Source organism: Notamacropus eugenii, chromosome 4, assembly GCF_028372415.1.
Source record: "Notamacropus eugenii isolate mMacEug1 chromosome 4, mMacEug1.pri_v2, whole genome shotgun sequence".
Lineage (NCBI taxonomy): Eukaryota > Metazoa > Chordata > Mammalia > Diprotodontia > Macropodidae > Notamacropus > Notamacropus eugenii.
Genome location: NC_092875.1, coordinates 285958292 through 285981614, shown reverse-complemented (window position 1 = coordinate 285981614; position 23323 = coordinate 285958292). Strand labels below are relative to the sequence as shown.

Here is a 23323-nt window from a genome sequence, read left to right as displayed (position 1 = left end):
CTCTGAATTCCGAAGTGACGGGGGAACACGTTCAGACCCCTTCTGTCATATTGAGTAAATGTCATTGTGAGCCTCAAATATAAAATATAGAGAGAGTTTAATATCTTGGCCAAGAGCAGGAGTCTAATTACACACCATACGGCATGACCTCAGTGGTTAGAGAACAGTTTGGGCTCTTTCCAGAGGGAAAGGCAAGAGTGAGTAAGCTGTAAACATATTTTTGTATGCGGCAGCTGACATCTTGGGTACAAGGTCACACTACAACTGCTTCTCCTTTAGAGACCATATCAAAAAAGTGAGAGGAGAGAAAGTGGAGTCAAGGAGGTGGAAGGTGATCACCACGAAGACAATGTTTTGGTGAGCTTTGGTTGAGGATTGTTGTTGTCTGATAATTTTCTCTTTGGGAAATTCCATTCAGTTCTATATTGATTAAATACCCTACTATGTGAAAGGGCAGTAAAGCTCATTCACACACATAGATACTAACACGTACAGAAGCATTGTACTGACTCCAGAGCCAGAGTTTATTATCAGGAAAACCTGCATTGAAGACCTGCCTCAGACTGTGTGACCCTAAGGCACTGTCTAAAGATACCAGCCATTGCCAATCATCCTGACTTTTGTCCTGCCACTGTTCTTCCAATGACTCAAGAAGAGAGAGTGAGGCTGACAACTTCATGCCACTCTACCTCACTTAAATCCAATTCACAAACAAGTCAAGACATCGCCTCATGATTTTGTTGGCCCTCTTGGAAAACAAAGGATGAACAAAAAGTAGCCTGCAGTGCCAAAGAGTTTCCTCATTTGCCCTAGATGAATGAAATCACAAATCTTGTCCCTGTCCCTCTGTGAAGAGGACTATGCTAGATGTTGGAGGTACAAGGATGAAAGTGCACCATAATTTTGGTTCTCAAGAATCCTACATTCTGATGGAGAGAAGAGGGAAAGGGAGGTACAAGGATGAAAGTGCACCATAATTTTGTTTCAAGAATCCTACATTCTGATGGAGAGAAGAGGGAAAGGTAATAATAACAGCTCAAGTTGCTTTGAGGTTTGCAAATCACTTTACATGCAGGATCTCATTTGAGCTCATAAGCCTGTGAAGCAGTTTATCCCCACTCTTCAAATGTAGAAACTGAGGATGAAATAAGTTAAGTGTTTTGCCAAGGGTCACTCAACTAGTAAGTACCTGAGGAGGGATTTGAGCCTAGGTCTTCCTGGATACAATACATACACAAAGAAGGACCATACTGATTTGGGGAGTGGCCACTGGCTGTTCTTGTCTATAAAGATGATCCTGTTGACTCAGAATCTACAGAGCACTTCTTGAAACACTATTGCTTCCTCTAGTAATGGTGATAGGTCATCACTAAACCATCCACACACTCTCCTTAGATCCTCTCCCATCTAACAGCATGACTCTTCAACATGGCAGGCAAGGGTAAAGGATCTAGTGTGTGTCTGCCAGAGGGAGCTCCTCACTGTGTGAAGCTAGATGATTTGTTCTGGACCTTGCCATAATCTTCCCAACAAAATCAATCACAAAAATGAAGACAGGCTGGTAACATAGACATAAGACTTATGACTCCCATCACAGTGCTCTTTCTATTATAATAAATGTGGAAGCCTAAGTAGAATCTGCTCTCAGGACTGCTTATGAATCCTAGAATTATAAGGCCAAACTCCCTCACTGGCCAGAGAAGCCAGGTACTTCTCATTGCGATATCAAGTAACATCTGGTAGAGACCTTTGTAAAGAGATCATTACATGCTAATAATAGCAAAAGGTAGCTGGGTCGCCCAGTAGACAGAATGCTGGGCCTGGAGTCAGGAGGGCCCGAGTTCAAATACTTACTAGCTGTGTGACATTGGGCAAGTCTCTTAACCCTGTTTGCCTCTGTTTCTTCATTTGTAAAAATGAGCTGGAGAAGGAAATGGCAAACCACTCCAGTGTCTTTGCCAAGGAAACCCCAAATGGGGTCATGGAGAGTCAAGATACAACTGAACCACAAGTAGAAGTCTTCTCCCCACCTCCAAAAAATGATTGTAAATCAATTAAAATTAGAAGGCCTAAGGAAGCTTGAGGCAGTGGGAAATATTTCCAGTTGTTTTATGTAAGTCAATGGGGACAAAATTGGATTTGACATTCAAACGCTGATTTGTGTGGATTGAGGAGTGTGTATAGTGCATTCTGTCATTTCGTTAGAGGAGAGATGCCAGTCGTCAGAATTCAAATTAGAAGCATATGTCTATAGTTGGCACGGGACTAGGGAGACAATGAAGTGCTAAAGGGATGCCATTGCTGGCAGCCCTGACAGCTTATCTTATTTGGGCTTTATTTTTGCAGATTGGAGTCTCTGACTAACAGATAGGTATACACACACACACACAGGTGCACACACATACACACACATAGACACACACAAGCTTTTTTCAAAATCATTGCAAAGTATAGAAATGAAATGATCAGTGGTCATCGCAGGCTGGTCTTGTCTCCACTACATAAACACAAGTGTGATTTGTGGTTGTTATATGTACTCAGGACAAAATTCCAGGCTTCATTTGCAGGAATGAACCAGATAATAAAGGTAAAAGCATTTCAGCCCTCCCTTATTATACCCTATATAGTCTGATGGAAGTCTCCTTTCCCTGGTAATAGACACTGAGTATTCTGTTTTTGTAACATCCTCACCTAATGTAGGTTATAAAAGAATAGTTTAAAGGGAGGAAAGGAAATGAATTTAAAAGAATAAATTTCAAATAATAGCCCATCTGGAGAAATCTCTCTATTCAGAATTTCCCAATGGCCATCATATTGTTTAAACTAGACAAACAATTGCAGCCACCCAAATAAATCATGCAGTGGAGAGATCTCTAGGTTTGGAGGCACTGGATCTGCTATTTATTATCTGTGGGACCTTGGGAAACATATGAACTTTTAAAAAAAATTATTTGTTTGTTTTTAGTTTTCAACATTAACTTCTATAAGTTTTCAATTTTCTCCAACTCCCTCCCCTCGCTTCTCCCCAAGAGGGCATGCAATCCAATATAGGCTCTCTATATACATTCTTATTAAACCTATTTTCGCATTAGTCATGTTGTGCAGAAGAATTAGACAAATGGAAGCAACCAAGAAAAAGAAAAAAACAAAACACATCAACTTTTTAAATCTCAGTTTTGTCAATATATAAAGGGTACTTGGTAAAATATAAACTCATTGAGGGTAAAGACTGTTTTTTGTAACCCTGTGTCTAGCATAGTGCTTGGCACATATTAGGTACTTAATAAATACTTGCTGATTGATTGACGAGGTAACCTCAAAAGGCCCTTCCAACACTAAATCTAGGATATTATATGCAGGAACTGGTTGACTATACCGTAGAAGGAACCCCTGTACTTGGTGAGAGGTTGGACTATTATGCCATCTAAGGTCCCTGCCAATGCTTGAGATTCTGTGTTTAGCCTTGCAATGAAATGAAATGATGACTAAATAGGAAACGCATGTTTGCTGCCCTTTTTCTTCTTTCCTTTCAGAGTCATTAAAGCAAAGTTCTCAAAGTCAGAATGCCACTTTTTTTGAGGGGTGGGTCTGGAGACTATTGGTCCCTATTTCAAAAATCAGTGGCCACTCACAGGCCTAGCACACACACACCCCCCAGTGCTAATTGGCAGTGAAGCTTTACCTGGGCCAATTTGTTCCTCCTTGAGCAGCCTGAGCAGCCTCTGCAACCAGGGGCTCACCTTATCAGTGCTGGACTTAGTGCAGATACCCAATGGGCTTTAGCCCTACTACAATTCAGAACTCTTGAACTGCTGTGATCCACCAACCCTCAGGCTCCTTAGTAACCAGGACTATAGATGCTTGCTCAAATATACTTTCTAATGGGTTCATTTTTTAATCTATTTTACTCATCAAAAGTAACTTGAGAGTTGCATTTTCTGATAGTCCCCTTTCAAAGCCCCCTAAATGCCATATGGGCAGGATTCATCTGGTAATATTTCCACACGAGCTTAAATACATAGAAGGAGTAGCCTTCAGATGGACCTCCTCTGACATTTATCCGTAGAAGCATTTTCTTTCACTGTGTGCTAATCTATAAGCCAAATCACATCTTCTAGAAGTCTCACAGAAACAGCAAATTTCAGTCAGAAGAGACCTCAAGCAACCATCTAGTTCAAATTGTAACTGGATAGGATTTCCACTATAATATGCCAGTGTGGACAGCTGGGTGGTGCAGCGGATAGATTGCCAGGCCTGGAGATAGGAAGACCAGAGTTCAGATCTGGCCTCAGACACTTACTAGCTTTGTGACCCTGGGCAAGTCACTTAACTCTGTTTCCTCATCTGTAAAGTGAGCTAGAGAAGGAAGTGGCAAACTACTCCAGTATCTCTGCCAAGAAAACCCCAAATGGGGTCACAGAGAGTCAGACATGACTGAAACAATTCAACATTACCCATGCAGTCATCCATCTTTTGTTTTCAGTCTTCCTTCATCGGAAGAAACTATTACCCCCAAATTTTACTTGAAGAAAAAAGCTTGACTCTTTTAGGTGTTCCTGACATTAAGTCAAAATTTGACTTTGTAACATCTACCCATTACTTTTGGTTTTGCCCTGTAGGGCCAAAGGAATAAGTCTAATCTTTCTTCTATATGATAACCCTACAAATATGATTCTTCTCTTTTCTTGTCTAAGCCTTCCTAGTTCCTTTATCATATTCTCTTATAGTGGGGACTCAGGGTCCTTTGCCATCCTTGTTCTCCCCTGTGGGAGAACATATACTCATCAGGGTTCCACCTAAATGGACTGCCTGGTAGAATGAGAGAAAAATCTTAAGTAAAGAATTCAATAAAATGCATTCATATACAGCACAGATACTGACAACAAAATGTCAGTTTTTAAATACATAGAAAAAGGAGTGGTCTTTTCCTTCTGGACAAAAATAACAACAAGCAAATGGCACCTGGTTGTTTTTTAGTCTACAGTCTGACTTCTGAAACAAAATTGTGAGCATAGCCGTGCCAGGTCTGAGACAGTCAGGGGTACACAGATTAATGACCAGTCTTCCAGTCACCCTGGAGGCAGGAAACCTGGGAGGAATTTGGCTCCTGCTATGAATACCTGTTCCAGGAAGAAATCTGCCACAGGTATACTTACAGTAGGGGCCATTCAGTAACTTGGTGGAACTTAAAAAAAAGCAACACAACAAACCACTACAAGAACAGATTTAGCAAGAGGAAAGAACATGGCTTTTCAGAGAACTGCACCATTTACAATATGGGAGTTAAATTCATTAGCTTTGGTTTCCCTACTGCTAAAGGAGAGTTTAAGGTAGGGTTTACTCATAGATGGCAACTACTTTACTCTTCCAGAAACTATCCTTAAACCTGAATCAAAGACTGAATTTGGGGACAGATAGACCATTGGTCTGAGTGTGCTGACGTAGGTATTTCTTCTGTTTGGACATACAGAAAACTTTCTGATGATGAGGTGAAATGTCTTACTTGGAGGGAAGGAAGGGAAGAAGGAAGGAAGCATAAAGTTAATATAATAAGTAACGTTATAAATAACCAGTGTAAAGGAGCAATAGCAGGAAATAAGACTGGAAAGAGGAAACTGGAAGTCACATACAAACCAGCCCGAAGATCAAAGGAGCATAATTTACAAACTATCATATATTGGTCAAAATTCATATCCTAGTAACATGTGCTGAATCAGCAAGAGCCACCTAGGCACAGCCTGGCAAGGTTCTGTTTCTGTATTATGGAAAGTCCAGACAAAATCCAGTCCTCTGCAGTTCCAGGGCACCAGAATATCAAGATACTGAAAATTTAGAGATTTAATTTTGAAATTTTATTGATAACTTTGAGATGATTTATATATGTTAACGAACTAACCCCAAGGTGGCACAGATAGGAGTTAAGTATGTTCCCTCCAAAAAACTTATAAAAATGAGACATCAAACCCCTGCCCTCCAAAAAACCTCATGCGTTGAGTCCCTGCTCCCAAGTGTTCCTAAGTGCTCCCAATTCTGAGCTGTGATTTGTTTTTGTTGTTGTTCAGTCATGTCCAACTCTCTGTGACCGCATTTGGGGTTTTCTTGGTAAGAACACTAGAATCATTTACTATTTCCTTCTCCAGCTCATCTGACAGATGAGGAAACTGAGGCAAATAAAGTTAGGTGATTTGCCTAGCTTGGGGAAGATGAGTCTTTCTGACTCCAGGCTGGGAGCTCTATCTTCTGTAGCTGCCTTAGTTATGTGAGTGATATTCTCTGCCATTCTCACTTCCCATCCTCTTCTCCATATTACCTGTCTTCACTACCCCATCCCCATCTCCTGATGCCATCTACCTCTGTTGCTGTTTCCTCTCTGTACCTTCTGTGGTTATCAAGGTGCTTTTGCTGCCCTGTTTCCCAATGCCAGTTGTGGTTCTTTCCAAACAAGCACCCAAATAACCTGGCATGCCTGCTCCCATTTCATAATTTCAGAAATTAATCATCAGTTCACAGAGATTAAGTGACTTGTCCAGGGTTACACAGCTAGTAAGTATGTAAGGCTGGGTTTGGACTCAGTTTTCCTGACTCCAGGTCCAGCTGCTCTGTCCACTCCTTCTGCAGGAGTAAAAAGTCCTAATTATAGCAACATTGTAAGTACAAGAAGAGCCAGAGAGTGATGGAAAAACTAAGCCCATCTCGTTTACTCAGTGGGGATTATCTGGGAATAGGTCAGCTTTATCTGCGTATGAGTTTTGTGAGATCCTAGTCAACTTTGAATTCTTAGACATTGCAAAATCTAAGTGGGATGAGCCTGAACGGTCAAGTTATTGATACACACAGGGAGGGGTGGTTTCACAAAGCAAATTAAAGTTAAATATGTTTATTCCTGCATTCTAACTTAATGCTGGGCTGGCCCTAGGAGTGTGGATGCAGTTTGAGAGAGACCCTGGGGAGGACTCCAGCTTCCAGGAAATCTAGCTTACTCATGGCTCATTTGAATATATTCTTTTAAGAGCCTCCTTCCCATGAATACCAGACTGAAATAATACAGTAGAGAAAAATCAAAGTGTCTAGATGATTTATGGAACTTTGATTTCTTTCCATTTTGTAGTGTTAGACTGACTTGGTTAGTCTGAAATGGTTTCCACTGAGTAACTGCAAAGCTAGGCCTGTTTCCTTCCCTTTCTCTTCCCGTCCCTTCTCCCTTCCCCCTTAAATTTAGAGCTGGAAGGGGTCTTGAAGGTTCATGGATCATAGACTTGGGCTTGATGGGACTTTGGAAGCGATTCAGTCCAATCTCTTCATTTTGCAAATGAGGAAACTGAGGCACAGAGAAGTTAACAAACATATCTATAATTAGGTAACAAGTAGCAGACCAGGATATGAACCCAGGACCTCTACAAATCCAGTGCCCTTTTAAACTGTGTTATGTTGCCTTTCAAATCAGACGTGTTCTGAACTCAGAGTTCTTAGTGATTGTCATATTTGTCATATGAACAACTCACATGTTTTGTACTTACCTGCATTATACTCAAGGCATATAGCTATAACAATATTGCCTTCCCTCTCATTTATTTATTATTTATCCTGTACCTAGCTTATTTGTTTGCCTATTGTTTCCCTCATTAGACTGTAAGCTCCTTGAGAGCAGGGACTGTCTTTTGCCTCCTTTTGTATTCCCAATGTTTCCTCCAGTGCCTGCCATGTTTTTGTGGTGGTGGTGGTGGTGGTGGTCAGTTGTTTCAGTCATATCTGACTCTTCATGACCCCATTTTCTTGGCAAAGATCTTAGAGTGGTTTACCATTTCCTTCTCCGGCTCATTTTACAGAAATGGAAACTGAGGTAAACAGGGTTAAGTGACTTGCCCAGGCTCCCACAGCTAGTAAATGTCTGAGGCTGGATTTGAACTCAAGTTTTCCTGGCTCTAAGACCAGCACTCTACCAACTGTGCTCCTAGTTGTTCAGCCTGGAACATAGAAGATGCTTAATAAAGGTTTATTGACTAACTAACTGACTGAACTATCACCTCCATCTTTTCCCCATTCCACTTAGGAGCACAGTTCCCACCACTTACCCAAAAGGAAGTGCCAAATCTGGGATTTCATGAGCTCCCACCTAGTTTGGTTCCTGAGATCTATGTGAGTGCCCAGACACTTTAACAGCACTTCCTGCCTTTCATAGCCAGAGACTTAGAACTACCCCCAACTGAAAATAGCTCCATCAAGGCCCATCTTATAGTACCTTTTTCCATGTCACTCCTGATCTGTTCCTCCAGATCCTCCGGGGACATATAGACTTCTCCTTCTCCTCCCTTTGGGGATTTGGGTCGACAGCGTCCACAGCAGCAGTTACAACAGCAGCAGAGGCAGCAGCAAAAATAGCAGCCCGTCAAGAGACCAAAGATCACAAACAGGGTCTGGATGAGACAAAGGAAGAGAAGAAAAAAAAATCCAGAAAAGATCAGTGGAGTCACCAGAGCACAGGATCATAGATTTAGGGCCAGAACAGAGCTCAAAAGTCATCTAGTTCAGTCCCTTGGCTTTACAAATAAGGAAAAAGAGCTCTAGAAAATAAGCATTTCTGTAGTACCTACTATGCGCCAGATACTGTGCTAAGCCCTTTAAAAATATTTTCTCATCTGATGTTCACAACAGGTGCTATTATTATCCCCACTATACAGTTAGGAAACTGGGGCAAACAGAGGTTGTTTCTTGCCCAGACTCACATAGGTAGTATCTGAGGTTAAATTTGAACTCAGGTCTTCCTAACTCTAGGCCAAGCACTCTATCCACTGAACCACCTGGTTAAGTGACTTGTCCAAGGACACACAGGTAGTAAGTTAGCAACAGAGCCAGGCTTTTGAACCCAGCCCTGTGATTTCAAATTCAGTGTTCTTTTCCACCATTCTGTGCTTTTAGAATACCAATGAGTTGGGGATATATAGATTATTAAGAGTTGGCAGAAGTCTTAGAAATAATCAGGATAGTATAATTATCCCTTCCACATAGAGACACTTCTGGAAAATCTGCCTAAAATTTTTTGGCCATCACTTCATACCAGAGAAGTTTCAATTATTATGGTATTAAAAATTAAAACGTGTTGATATTATACAATACTGTACATATATTTTATGCATTTCTGAGTTTCTAAACTTTTTCTGGGTTGTCTGCTGGCCCTCCTATTTCATCTTCAGCTTCCACAAAACTCCTCAAAAATTCTCATTTAATTTTTCACGCTGACCCACAACATATTGAAAATGTGATGGGAAAAGTCACAAGACTAGAACTTACACGGAGTGTCACAAAAGCTTGGGACACCTTGTAGAGCACTTTAAGGTTTAAAAAGTGCTTTTTATATGTTGCCTCACAACCTGTGCTGATTATTTTCTGCATTTTACAGATGGAGAAACTGAGCCTGAGGTTAAATGACTAGCCCAGGGTCACACAACTACAAAGTAGATCTCAAGATGGAAGGGACCTCAGGTGCCATCAAGTCCAGCCCCTTTGTTTTACAAATGAGGAAGCTGCAGCCCAGAGAAGTTATAAGTGACTTGCCCCAAATTACACACAGATAGTAAGCCACAGAACCAGGCTTTAAACTCGTCTTCAGATTCCAAGTTCAGCATACATTCTGAAGCCAGAATCCCTCAGAGCTGGGGAAAAGTTTCAGATTAACATATTCACAGTTTACCTATCAGCAATTTGCTGTCCCAGACCATCCACCTCCCCTACCATCCTCAGCTTCACCCATTCCACTCAGCAAAAGAAACCATCCTCTAGAAACATGTATTTCTCATCATAAAACATAATTATCAGAATCCAAGTACCTCTGAGCTGAGGTATTTGCAGCTCCTCAGAGCTGTGCTGACAAACATATCTACAGTCATGTGCACATGCATACATGTATGTATACTCCACCATAGTTTTCACATTGATTATCCCTCTATAACTGGATCCTGAGCTCCACCTGTTAAAAATCTTTCTCTGCCTACAAGACCTAGCTCAGATTCCATCTCCCACAAGAAAAGAAGCCTTTCTGGACCTCAAACCCGCTCCTCTCTAGTTGAAAGTGATCTCAGATTTCCTTTAAAACATAAATCACTTGGTGTGAATATCTCCTTTGCTTGCACTCATACCTTAGGCTTACTTAATATTTATTTCTTCCTTTGTTCCAGACTTGTGATTCCACCTGTATTAGAAACTTCTCCATGCAGATAGGGAATCCTTCTCTTAATTAGTCTTGGAGAACTGGCTGAAGTGACAAGAGGTTGTGAATCCTCCCCTCCCAACCCTCAACCTCCAACTATTATGTTTTCATTAGTATTGGACTTGAAATTAGGATTTCCTGACTTCAAGGGGCTAGAAGGAGGGAGTGGAGGGAAGGAGAAGAGATGGGAAAGGGAAAAAACATTTATTGACCATTATGTTCAATGCACTCTGTAAAAATAACATTTTACGAATGTTACTTAATTTGATGCTCTCAACAGCCCTAGGAAGTAGATGCTCTGATTACTCCCACTTTATGGTTGAAGAAACTGAGGCAGACAGAGGTTAAGTGTCTTTCCCAGGGTCAAATAACTAGTAAGGTCTGAGGCCTGGTTTGAACTTAGGTCTTTCTGACAAATCCCAGTGCTCTGTCTATTGCACCACCTAGCTGATCCAATATGGCTCAGACATGCTACCTTAGTATTATAATTATTGCTTTGGGAATTCCTTTTCCTAGATGAGGATACATTCTACAATTGAGTCACCTTTATTGGCCATTGATTTTTCCTATTTTATAAGCCTACGTACCTTTTCCTTGGCCCTGGAACCTTTTAAAGTGTGGAAAGGGGTTGTCAAGACCCATCTTTTCTGCAGAAAGAGAAGATGTAGGGGGAACACAAGAGCCATCTGTAAGTATCTGAAAAGCTGTTGCGTAAAAAGAGAATGAACTTGGATGTAGGGCAGAACCAGCGGCAATGAGTGAAGGTTCTGTAAATTAGAACTGCCCCAAAATGAAATGAGCTGCCTTAGAAAATACTCAGTTCCTCATCACTGGCGGTCTTCAAGCAGAGGCAGGAGGACTGCTTGCCAAGGATGTTGTAGATTCCTGTTCAGGTACATGCCAGAAAGACTGACCTCTAAGGTGCCTTACATAATCATAATAAGAACAGCAACAATTTTAATAGTATTCCACAATCCTGTTTTCCAGCAGTGCAAAGTTTATTTTCCCCCTCCTACTTGGAAGGCCACATTCACCCAACTTTTGTGAAACTGACAAAATATTAACTTTATAATTTTAGCAAAATAAATAAAATGTGTCACTAGTTCCAATTAAGCTTGATCCCATTGTGGATAAGAGCCATCAAGGATTTGACTGATAATAGTTTGGTCTATATATAAATATATGTATCATGGCTTTAGTCTATGCTTACATAGATAACCATGTATGGATGCAAATGTATATTGACTCAAAGCTACCATCATCACATGAGTCTTTTGGGGTGCTTGGACCCCAATTTTAAAATCACATTTCTCCCTAGCCTCAAAAAATTATCCCAGGCAGTTTCTCCCCAGCCCAAAATAGCCTGCCCCAGCAAACAATCTCCTTTCCTGCTACACCTATAGAATTTATTAATTTGAGCTAGCTGTGTACTGGCTGAACTGTCATAATGACATTTACTACTCACTGATCAATCATATGTATCCTAGACTTAGACATATGTATATCACCATACATTTATCTGGTCTACCAAGACATTGATGAGAGCAGCCTGGTATTACTTAGTCAGACCTGACCATTAGTGATGTTTCAGGCCTAAAACCACACTTCCGTGTAGCCCCATCTTGGGCTATTTCCCAATGAACTCTGGGTAAAATACCTGTGCAGTAGATTCCAAAAGTGCTATTTCTTTAAGAACTGACCACTCCTTAACTACTCCCTAATTTTGTCCAGAATCACCTAGTTATCACACTTGGCACACGTTGTACTATAGAATATACTATATAAACTTTACCTGTACCCCTCTAAGGTTTCAGTTTCCCTAAAAACTCTTGCCCCCTAAAAAAGCATAATAAATCTTTACCACCTTGACCCCAACAGTGCTTGAGTCCATGAAATTCTTTTCCAGATGGCCCTTGCAAGGAAGTCTAGTCTTGGGTTCCTCTATCATTCCTCTATCTTTCCTGAGCTCTCCCATGATGTCCATGCTTATACTGAGAATAAAAGTAAAAGTGGTGGCTGTGTATCCAAGAGGATTCTAATTTCACAATTCCTAAAATGGAGATTTTTTTTTTGCTTCATCCACCTGTCATTTTAGTTCACACTATATTAGTATACATGTATATAAGTGTATATATATATATATATACATATTAGTATATCCTTCACCTCCCTGTCCTCTACTTCTCCCTTGTCCCCCATCTCCCATTGAAGTGAATTATGTGTCCATCATCCCAGCTGGCATTTTACCCCAGAGGAAAAAAAGTCATATTTCCAGCTTCAGTAGGGGCAATTTCAGTATGTGTTTGTGGGAGAATAAAGCGAAAGTCAATAGGGGTCATGTTTTCCTACTACTGTTCCTACTATGACATTTCAGCCAATGCCTTTTCTTTAAAGTAATGTTTTAAATGGTTTACTATTAAATGTGAATGTGATAGCTTTAGGAGCGTAGATCCACAGAATACTTTAAATTTGTTCTCTCAGAAAACCCAAACTTCAAGTACAAATTCGGGTGTGGGGTAGCTTAGAAGAGATGCTACAGATGTTAGATTACAATTTAAATCTATAATCAGTCTTTCAACATCCACCAGACATTTACTCATTGAAGTGAAAAGGCTAGCAACATATATACTATTAAGTATATAGAAAAATAGTGTGTTCTTGAGGCAGGAGAAGTAGGATCTGGAAAAACTTGAGTTCTTATCCCATTTGCTATCCCATGAGCATAAACAAGTCACTTGCCTTCTGGACTCATTAGGAAAAGTGTTATCTTTGCAGAAGTATTGTCTGGATTCAAATCCCTTTTCTGCCAACTTATCTGTCAGACTCAAGTATATCACTTCCCCTAGGTCTCAGATAATGAGGGAATGGGACTTCATGACCTTGGAGGTTAGAGTTAGCATTACATCTCTAAATCTATAATCCTATGTTTTTAGACCACGGGAAAACAATTAGAGGAAAGAAAACAATTACAGATGCAAGGGAGAGAAATGCGATGGAAAAGCTCCCAGAGGAGTCTTGAGGGAATGGGATTAAGAATACAAGGGAAGGGCTTGCCTAGGGAAGGGAAAAGTTTACTTTTCCTTCTGAGGCAGAAAGAAAAAAGGAGAAGACAAAAGATACAGAACATCTTGAATTAGAGAAGACAGAAGTCGAGGGAATTCACACTTGATATCATGAGGTTAAGCAGTGCCTTCTTCATTAAGGTATATAGTTAATACCTAATTTATAAATATATGTAACATGACTTTAGTCTATACCTATGTAGAGAATCATGTACGTGCATATAGGTGACCCAAAGCCTCCATTATTGCTTTAGTCTGTGCTTCTATTGGGAATACTTTGGAAACCAAACCTGGTGGCTGTGTATCCAAGTAGATTCCGATGATACAAGGTTCCTAAAATGCAAATTCTCCCTCCTCCCACTGTCTAGCTGTCATTTTAGTCACACACACATATGCATATATAAGTATACATATATATGTATGTGTGTATATATACATACAGTTATGTATATAAATATGTGTATAAAATATATATTTATGTATATATACATGTGTATATGCATATATATACACACACGTATATATAGTTCACCTCTCTGTCCTCCTCTAATTCTCACCTTTCCCCCCCTTCCTTTCTCCCACTCCCTCAGAGAGGGATCAAGGTGACTATACATGACACAAGTACCACATACCGTTTCCTTGGTTATTGTTGGTTCTGTAACCTGTGCTATATATAGCAAAGTACTCAGCTAAATTGGTTCTAAAATAATTTATTAAGTACTTGTCACACAAATGGATTTTTTTTTGGCTTTGAGCAATGATTCACTTTTCATTTAGTCATTACTGGAGGGGAAGGGGAGTCTGAATTAACCCAAAGCTCCAACTTCAAACATGATTAATATCTTGAAGTGTTCTAAGACATGCTGTGTATTTTAATTGTTTGATCAATTAAAGCAGAAAGGAAAATTCCTTAAATAGCACCTTTTTGGAGAAGTGGTACCCTATGTATGTTTTTGAGACTTGAATGACAACATAGTTAAGCAAAAAGGTTTCAGAATTGGAAAAAAACACAGAAATCCAAGATTTTCCAGGAAAATCATTCAAAGAAAAGAAGTCGTTCATCTCACCTTTGCCCACCAGCTGGACAGCATGAAGTAAGTGTTAACATTTTCCTCTCCAAACTGTTCGGCCACGTAGAGTCCCAGCGACCCGTACTTATCATAAATGCTTCTCTTTGTCAAATCTGTCAATATCGTGTGAGCGTTGTTGATCTCTTTAAACTTCTCAGCAGCCTCCGGATTATCTGGGTTCTTGTCCGGATGGTGTTTCAGAGCCAGTTTTCTTAAAAATGAAAAAGAAAGAAGCAAAGGTTCTATGTGACCAGAGCCAAGTCATAAATGGTCTCTTTAATAGAAGGAAATGTTTTACATGATTGCACATGTATCACCTCTATCTGCTTACTGTCTCAGGGAAGAAAGGAAGAGAGTGGCAGAATTTGGAACTTAAAAGTAAAAAAAGTTATTTTAATATATAATTAGGGAAAAATAACATTAAAAAATGGTCTGTTTAGACAGCATGCTCCAAATCTGCAGATAGCATTTGATGGCAAACTATATGGTCAAGGTGGTATAATAATACTATTATTGATACAATACTTTTAAAGCTTCCAAAATGTTTTACATTACATTATCTCATTTGATCTTCATAACAATCTTTTGAGGAAGGTGCTATTGTTATCCCCATTTTACAAATAAAGAAACTGGGGCTGAGAGAGGTTAAATGACTGGACAATCGTGGAGTCAGAAGAAACCTTAGAAGGTTGTCCAGCCTCCCCCTCTCCAGTTTACAGACAGGGAAACTGAGGCCCAGGGAGGTGAGTAGACTTGCCCAAGATCACAGAGCGATTTGAACTCAGATCCTGTAAGCATTCTTTTTTTCTTAAAGGGTGGGAGAGGCAATCAGGGTTAAGTGACTTGCCCGGGGTCACACAGCTAGTAAGTAACTGAGGCGAAATTTGAACTAAGGTCCTCTTGACTCTAGGGTGGATGCTTTATCCACTGCACCACCTAGCTGCTCCCCTGTCAGCATTCCCCTTTTTATCCATATTATCCCCCTTTTGTCCATAGGGAGCCTGAGGGGAGTCAGCATGGTACAGTGGATAGAACATTTCCTCTAAACCCAGAGAACTTCTTCTAATACTTGTGCACTAGTCACTCCATCTCCCCTGGGCCTCAATGTCTTTGCCACTAAGGTGCTTTCCAGGTGTATGTATACCCGTGAATCCCTTTATTATAGGTACAAGGGGAAAAGACACCAAGAATTTGTTAAGGGCTTACTAGGTGGTGGGCATAGTATCTCATTTGATCCCAATAAATAAATCCTGTGAGGCAGATAGTTATTATTCCCATTTTACAGTTGAGGAAATTGAGGCAAACAGAGGATAAATGACTTTCCAGAGTCACACAGCAAAGGGCTGAGGCCGACTCTATCCACTCCCTAGCTAGCTGCTTTAGGAAGGAGAGATGTCAGACTTTTTGAGTGATTGAAGGAGTCAGGGATAAAACCCAAGTCTTTTGGCTCTCAGTCTAGATTCTTCCCACCTCCACATAAACCACAGAATGACTACTCCCTTACTGCACAGGGTCTCCTAAGTTCTAAGGAGGGTTGGGAGCACATTTCTCTTGTTCTCTATCCATGTGCTGCCCTTCAAGAGTTTTCTAAAAGATTAATATGTGTGTTCATCCTTCGTTGACGAAGAAGACCATGCCATTGGAGAAATGATGATGTTTCTTTGCACTTGACTTTGTTTTGAGTGAGGGAGGGCTGTGCAGGTCATCAGCCTCACTTCTCCTCCAGGGTCATCAGAATCCAGTGACCAGATATTCATCAGGATGCTTGAAGATAACCCAGGATGAAGCAATTGGGTTTAAGTGACTTGCCCAAGGTCACATAGTTAGTGAATCTCAAGTGTCTGAGGTGAAATTTGAACTCAGATCCTTGCACTGGTGCTCTATCCACTGCACTGCCTAGCTGCCCCCAAAAGAGCAATCAATAGCCTCCCAAAAGACCATTCTGCTATTTGTTCAACTTAGTTGGAGCCAGGTTTACGTTGGAGGACATTACTTCAAATGGAGTAGTGTCCAAACACTATGATACAATCAACTCATTCAACCAACAGTTAATTTTGGGGGAAAATATATATTATCTGCCAAACCAGATTCTACATAGCATGTAGCCACATACCAGGGAATGGTTCAGACTGTGTTCCCCTTTTAGTCAGTAATATCGTTATCCTGAAGATGCTACCTAAATCTAAGCTCAGGGGAGCCATCCCTGCCTCTGATCCTTAGGTCAGTGCCTGAGCTCCCACAAACCACTCCTCCAGATTAGCTGACCTCCAGATTCTTCCAGTCTTCCTATGAACTCAAATGCTTTCTCAAGAAGGTCAACTGAATGACTTTTCTCTCTCCTTTTCTTTTACTGGCAGCATGGTTGCTGGTACCATACTGGTTCCTTGGTTTTCAATATGTGGCACAAAATCCGGTGATTTTTGTTCTTTAAAACTTATAAATGTGCATCGAGCCAGAGGCAGTCTATTTATTTGTAAACAGAAAACAAAAAATGAACAGGGCTGATTGAGAGACCCATTGTGTGAAATGCACCATTTTGGTAACACTATAAAACTCTCTCCTAGTTTACTCATAATGAAAAATGCTTTCCAACTGGCAAACAGCTGTGGTGAACAACGGGACTTCCTTTTACCTTTCGACTCTTGAGAGCACTGCTGTTGCGCTCATGGCAAGCCACTCAATCAATTTCTGGGGAAATTGAATTTGTAGAATTTTGCAGTAGAAATTTGTAGAATTTGATTATAATTCTTTGAAAAACAGGTATTAGATCTGGTTATCCCTGTGTCCTTAGCTCTTCTGATGCAATTCCATTCAATTCAACGTAGATTTATTAGACATCTACAATGAGGATAGCCTGTGTTAGAAGTGATATAAAGGTGGGGGAAATGCAAAGTTTGGAAAAGACAAAGTCCCTGCCTCCACGGAGCTTATAGTTTAGTATGGGAATATGACGTAGTCATAGATAATTACAATGTGGAAAAATCCATGCTAGATATACGCATTAAACACATGGAAATAAAATAGGTCCAAGGGAGCAAACATAATTAATGAAATTTTACATTTTAATCCTGAATATGTTGCTACTCCTTGGGACCAAGCAACAATCCATGTAGCTTGTCATACTACACTTGCAAAGCTTTGCCCTTGGAATCGCAGCGTCTTAGGAATTAGAAGGAGCTTCAAAACTCATCTAGTCCAACCCATAACTAATAAGAATAGCTTTTACGATTGTCATCTAGGTCTTGATTAGTGCTAATAATGAATCCTGTTGGGTGGCTGCATTATTCAGACTTGCACTATTCAAAGTTAGGATTATACTATTATATATGTAATGTAAAAAATGTAAAATTATAATGTAAAAATTACTTTACATATATTATCCCATTTGATCCTTACATTGTAATTGGTTTTAACCCAATGGAAATAAACATTGAAAAATTTTTTAAATAAGTTTTCAAAACTTTTTCATTAACATAACAACACCATTACAAAAGTAACAAATTGTTTTAAAAAATTTAAATGACTGAATATTGTACTTAAAGATAAGCCTCCACTGATAATATGAAGGAAACATAGCTTTTGTCATTTAAAACAGTTTAGCAGCACAAATCAAACTTTCTCTTTCTTTTAATCTTCATACAGATACTAGTAGGAGAAGATAGCTTTATCCACATCTCAGCAACTTTGTGTGCTCACGTTCTGACACAATGCACCAGATATAGTTGGATGACCTGAAGCATTATCTAAAACCATTAATGCTTTAAATGCAAAATTGCTAGTGTGGCTATATTTTTTCAACAGATGGCTAAAATAAAGAAAACCATTCTCAAAAACAACAAATTGCTATTGAGAACTGAAGATTTTTTTTTCAACATGATCCCCACAGTGAAGTCAGCAGGGGGAAAATGCTGAGGCAAAAGGCAACTTTCTACATCAGGATTTTACGTGTTTATGCCCTTTACTATTGCACTAATCTGGACTGGCTAAAGCTGGCATCTTGTCTGCAGTTACTGCATACCACTCCTCTTATTTCTCCCTTCATATTTCCGAGATACTATGAAATTGTACGTGGAAGCCAGTCATTTCAAGCCTGATGCTGTACTGAGGCCACAGTTGTGACTATTTGTTTTTCTGCTGTGGACAACTATTAAGAACACTAGTCTTCTGCCTGGGCATTCCCCTGTTTTCTCACCCTAATTCATTCTAAATTCTGAACACCTGTCTCCATCCACACCAATTCAACTCTGAACTGTGCTGCTCTCAATCCTAGGTCAGACCTGTTTTCTCTTGGAACAAGAGTGACAGAAACTGCTTGCCATGCTCACTTTATGCTTTTTTTGTGTAAGGCTTGTTGGCAATTCCCACATCCTTTCCCCCAAATAAAACCCTGATCCCTGCTCATCTAGTTCCCCTGCTTCTGTTGGGTTGATTCAAAAAGACTTGTTTTTCTGCTAAAACTCTTGATTTTTTCAAAAGTTTCTCTTCTACTGAAAGTTACCCTGCCACTGTCGCAGGAAGGTCCTTCTGTGACCTTCCTCCAAAGACTGAAGTTTCATGGCCATGTGAGTCCCCCTTTGGAGACATAAGAGGACACAGCTAGAATCATAAAATCATAATCATAAAATTATAGCTTTATGTATTCATATTTATTATGTAATTTTCCTCCTTTTTAAAATGTGTTTCATAACTACTTCTATGGTCCTGTTAGAATACAAATCCTGCATTATTTATATTGCTGTCAATCTGTGAGAGGTATTCATTCATCTTCCATTTGATTCTGTGGTATATAGTGGGGAGGAAGGTATGAATGGAGATTACTACCTTGAGACAAATACATACCCTCTGTGCTTCTGATCACACACAGTCAGCCTCTGGGACTCCTCACTCCATTCATTCAATTGATCAATCAATCAACAAACATTATGAAAGGCTTACTATGGGCCAGATGTTATTCTAAGTACTGAGGATTTACAAAGAAAAGTAAAATCATGTAAACCAACTAAAGTCAATGAAGGGCAGCTAAGTGGTTAGAGCAGTGGGTTTGGAATCAAGAAGACTCATCTTCATGGGTTCAAATCCAGTCTTAGACACTTACTAGCTGTGTGACCCTGGGCAAGGCACTTGTTTGCCTTAGTTCCTCATCTGTAAAATGAGCTGGAGAAGGAAACAGCAAACTCCTCCAGTATCTCTGCCAAGAAACCACCTCCCCCCCCAAAAAAGAAAAGGACCTATATCATGGAGTGCTTAATAGTAATGAATCAAATAATTAACATGAAGTATACATATAGTGGCGTCTAACTTTTTCTCCTGACAAAATCAGAATATTAAATGATATCTTCATTGCATTAATATATTCTGATAATTTACCAAAATCCTAATAGAATTCCTACTAATCTTGTATTTTGCATCAAGGCCAGTATGACTAGAAAGCAGTGAACTCAGAGATGCCATGAATGAATCTTTAAATATCAAAACTTTGTGCATGTGAGCTAGTTACTAGATTATATGTTTCCTTCTAGTATTATTCATCTTTGTGCCCTCTCTGTGCCTGGCACAGTAGAGCACATACAATAGGCCCTCAATAAATGTCTTCTGAGTGAAATGGACTTCCCTTCAACAAAATGGTGAAATCAGTTTATAAATTAATTAAAATAAATAAAATTAAATATTAAATACAATAAAAATAATTTTAAATTAATAGATTTGGAAGAGAACCTTAGAAATCATCCAGTTCAATCATCCCTTCATTTTATAGCTCCTTAGGACATAGGACTAGAGTGTGGAGGATGCTTAAAGATCACCCACTCTGACTCCCTCCCTCCTTTTACTGTTGAGGAAACTGAGGTGACTTGTCTAGCATCACACAGGTAGGAAGAGAAGAAATGGGATTTGAACCCATGTCTTCTGACTCCAAATCCAGTGGTTTTTCTCCCACTATCCTTACTGCCTCTAACATTTCCTTGTTGCAAATTATTCTTGGGATTAGGGAATGGATTGCAGAGTAGGGACAGTCTATTTAAAAACTAGTCTTTTAGGGAACTCCCCTAAGTTCTACAATAAAAGACCATTGCTAAAAAAATCATCCTAGAGGAAAGTGAGAGAAGAGAAGAGGACATGGATATCTCCTCTAGTCTTCTCTCTTTAGTCTAGATCCATTTTTTCACATTAACCAGTGGTTACTTTGAAAGACATTTGTTTCATCATATTCACAAGTGGAATTCCTAAACAGTATCCTCTCAGATAGGGCAGGGCCTTCATCTCCAACAACAGAATCCCACATCAGTGGGCTTTAAGACAGGAGCTGCATAAATAACAGCTAGCATTTTATCTAGCATTGTAAAGTTTGCAAAACACTTTGCAAATGTTATTTCATTTCATCCTGCAAGGTAGGTACTAGTGCTGCCCCCATTATAAAGCTGAGGAAACTGAGGCTGAGGAAGGTTAAGTCCAGCCCTCTGTCCACTGTGTCACCTAGCTGCCTCAAAAGTAGAGGCAAGCTGCTGCCAGGAGTGTACTTAGAGGCTTTTCAGACTGGTGAAATCTACCAAAGCTTATGCTCTCTATATGTAGCTTTTGAGAAGCCAGAATCAACTTCAAGCCAAGATCTTTTGAAGTAGGACACTGCAGACAAAAAATCAACTCAAATTTTTGAAAATCTTAAATGCCAGTGACAGAGGCTGACTTCAGGTAGTCTTCACCAAAAGTCATTAGTCCTTTGGGAATGTTCTGTCTCAGATTTTATTCAGTTATTTCCATAGTATATGTAAGAGGGAGCTATGAGGTTCTCTGAAACATGAAGATTTATTTGTGGAAGCATAATGCATAATGATACACTTCATTAAAATATCAATTATTATATTTATTATTTATACATAAATATTTAAATAACATTTATTTATATGTATTGTACATTATATATAATCATATAAATAACATTATATAATATATTTATAAATTTACAAAATTTATAAAATTACAAAATTTATAAATATATAATGTAAATAATATATAAATGATACTATTAAAATTAATATAATTAAATATTATATTTAATATTATATTATGATATCAAAATATCTATGAATATTTCAATGAAATAAAATAAATTATATAAAGAAATGAGATTGTAAAACTCCCCAAACCAATGAAGATTATTAATTTGTAAAAAATATAATCAATGACATATTTAACATTAGAAACATGCATTTATATCAATCATAATTTTAATTCATTGGGAAATGAAATCCTAGAGTTAGAAAGGCAGCGAAGAGGTTTCATGGTCCAACTTCTCCACACCTGATAAATGAATCTTCTCTAGTACGTCCATGTTCTGTTTTCTCATTTTAAGTAATGAGGTCCTCACTTTTTCACAAGGTGATCTGTTCCATTTTCAGATAGAATAAGTCCAAAGTCTAATTGTTAGGAAATTTGTACCTTATATTGAGCTGAAATTAGTCTCCCTTTTATGTCTATTCGTTGACTCTCTAGAACCAAGCGGAGTATTTCTCATGCTTTTTGTTCATGAGGAGGATTAGGATTTATGAGTTGTGACACTGATCCACCATAGCTATCCTTCAGCAAAGCCTCTTAGGTGCTCTTAAAATCTCTATCACTGGGGGTTTGTTCAGCCGTAAGCATTGCTCAGGAATAAAGTGATGCACATCGAGTATCATTCTATGTGATTAAGGAGAAAGACAGCTTTTGGCCTTGTTCTGATACTTCTCTGTAGTGTGGAAGTGTTGCTATGCCATCAGAGAGTTCAGACTCTGGTGAGTTTTGCCAAAATGAATGACTTCAAGTATGGGGCTGGTGGCAGACTATGTTTGTCATCTAAGCACCAGTCTAGCTAAATGTAGAGAGAGGTTAACCACCAGAGGATTGGTTGGCCATGCATTAAAATTTTTTTTTAATCATGGTAACTTATGAAACATGGAGAAGCTACAATCTATTCCAAATAAAGGGATATCCATAGTCCTAATTTTTCAAAGTATGAGTGTAACAACACTAAATGTCACAGATATCATGACCATTTGGTTTTAAGATTATGAACTGAGCTATATTGTGTGTCTGTGTGTTTCTGTGTGTCTGTGTGTGTGTGACTTGAACTTGACCCATATCTATACAATGTGAGCACTCCCTAGTTTTGCCCAACTTGGACCTCTGAACATTGACTCAGAATCGTAGAATCTTCACTAGGACCTGAAAGTTGACCTAATCCAATCAGAATCCTTCCTACAATGCAGAATCCTGCAATGAGAAGTGATCATCCAGGCCCTGATGACAAAACCCTGGTGAGAAGAAACCTACCATTTGCATAGAAGATACATATGTGATCATTGGAAGATAATCTCAGAGAAAACACATGAATCTTGGAGGAAGTGGGGAAAATAGGAAAGGTTTTTGGCAGAGAGTGGAATTTGAACTGAATCTTGAAGGAAGCCAGGATGTAGAGAGGAAGGAGAACATTCGGGAAATAGGGACAGCTGGTGGAAAGGCTTGGAGTCAGAAGCCACATGTGTGGGGAACAACAAGAAGGCCAACGTCATTGGATTGTACAGGATGTGGAAGAGAGTAAATTGTAAGAAGCTTGAAAAAGGTGGGAAAGAGCTAGGTTGTATGGGGCTTTAAAAAGCAAGAAGAGAATTGTATGTTTGATCCTGGAGGTAATAGGGAACCACTGGAATTTATTGAAGGGTGGTGGTGGTGGTATGTGTGTGTGTGTATGTGTATGTGTGTGTATGTGTGTGTATGTGTGTGACACATAGTAGGTGCTAAATAAATATTCTTTGAATGAATAAATGAATGAATCATTGAATAAATAATCTATAGCTGCTGCTTAACTAACAGAAAGGGATGAGAGAGGCATTGACAGGGATCAAGGACCTGAACTCAAGAGGAGTGAGCATGGCGTAGCATCCTTCCTTCCTTAATGGAAACATTTAGGATTCAGGAAACAAATTAGTGCTTGATAAAGGATTAATTAAAAT

General features: G+C 39.3%; 1 protein-coding gene across 6 annotated transcripts in view; it reads right to left on the bottom strand.

Annotated features, from left to right (window-relative positions):
* DNAJC5B (DnaJ heat shock protein family (Hsp40) member C5 beta) overlaps nucleotides 1–23323 on the bottom strand; it is a 97481-nt gene that overhangs the window by 4884 nt on the left and 69274 nt on the right. For 5 of the 6 annotated variants that reach the window (XM_072604706.1, XM_072604709.1, XM_072604707.1 and 2 more), the window contains 2 exons: nucleotides 14334–14547; nucleotides 8240–8414 (listed from right to left, as the gene is read on the bottom strand). In XM_072604706.1, coding sequence (XP_072460807.1) covers nucleotides 8240–8414; nucleotides 14334–14547 — 389 coding nt within the window. Of the gene's footprint in view, nucleotides 1–8239; nucleotides 8415–14333; nucleotides 14548–16968; nucleotides 17175–23323 lie in introns of all 6 variants that reach the window. The other variant, XM_072604711.1, reaches the window with a different exon arrangement.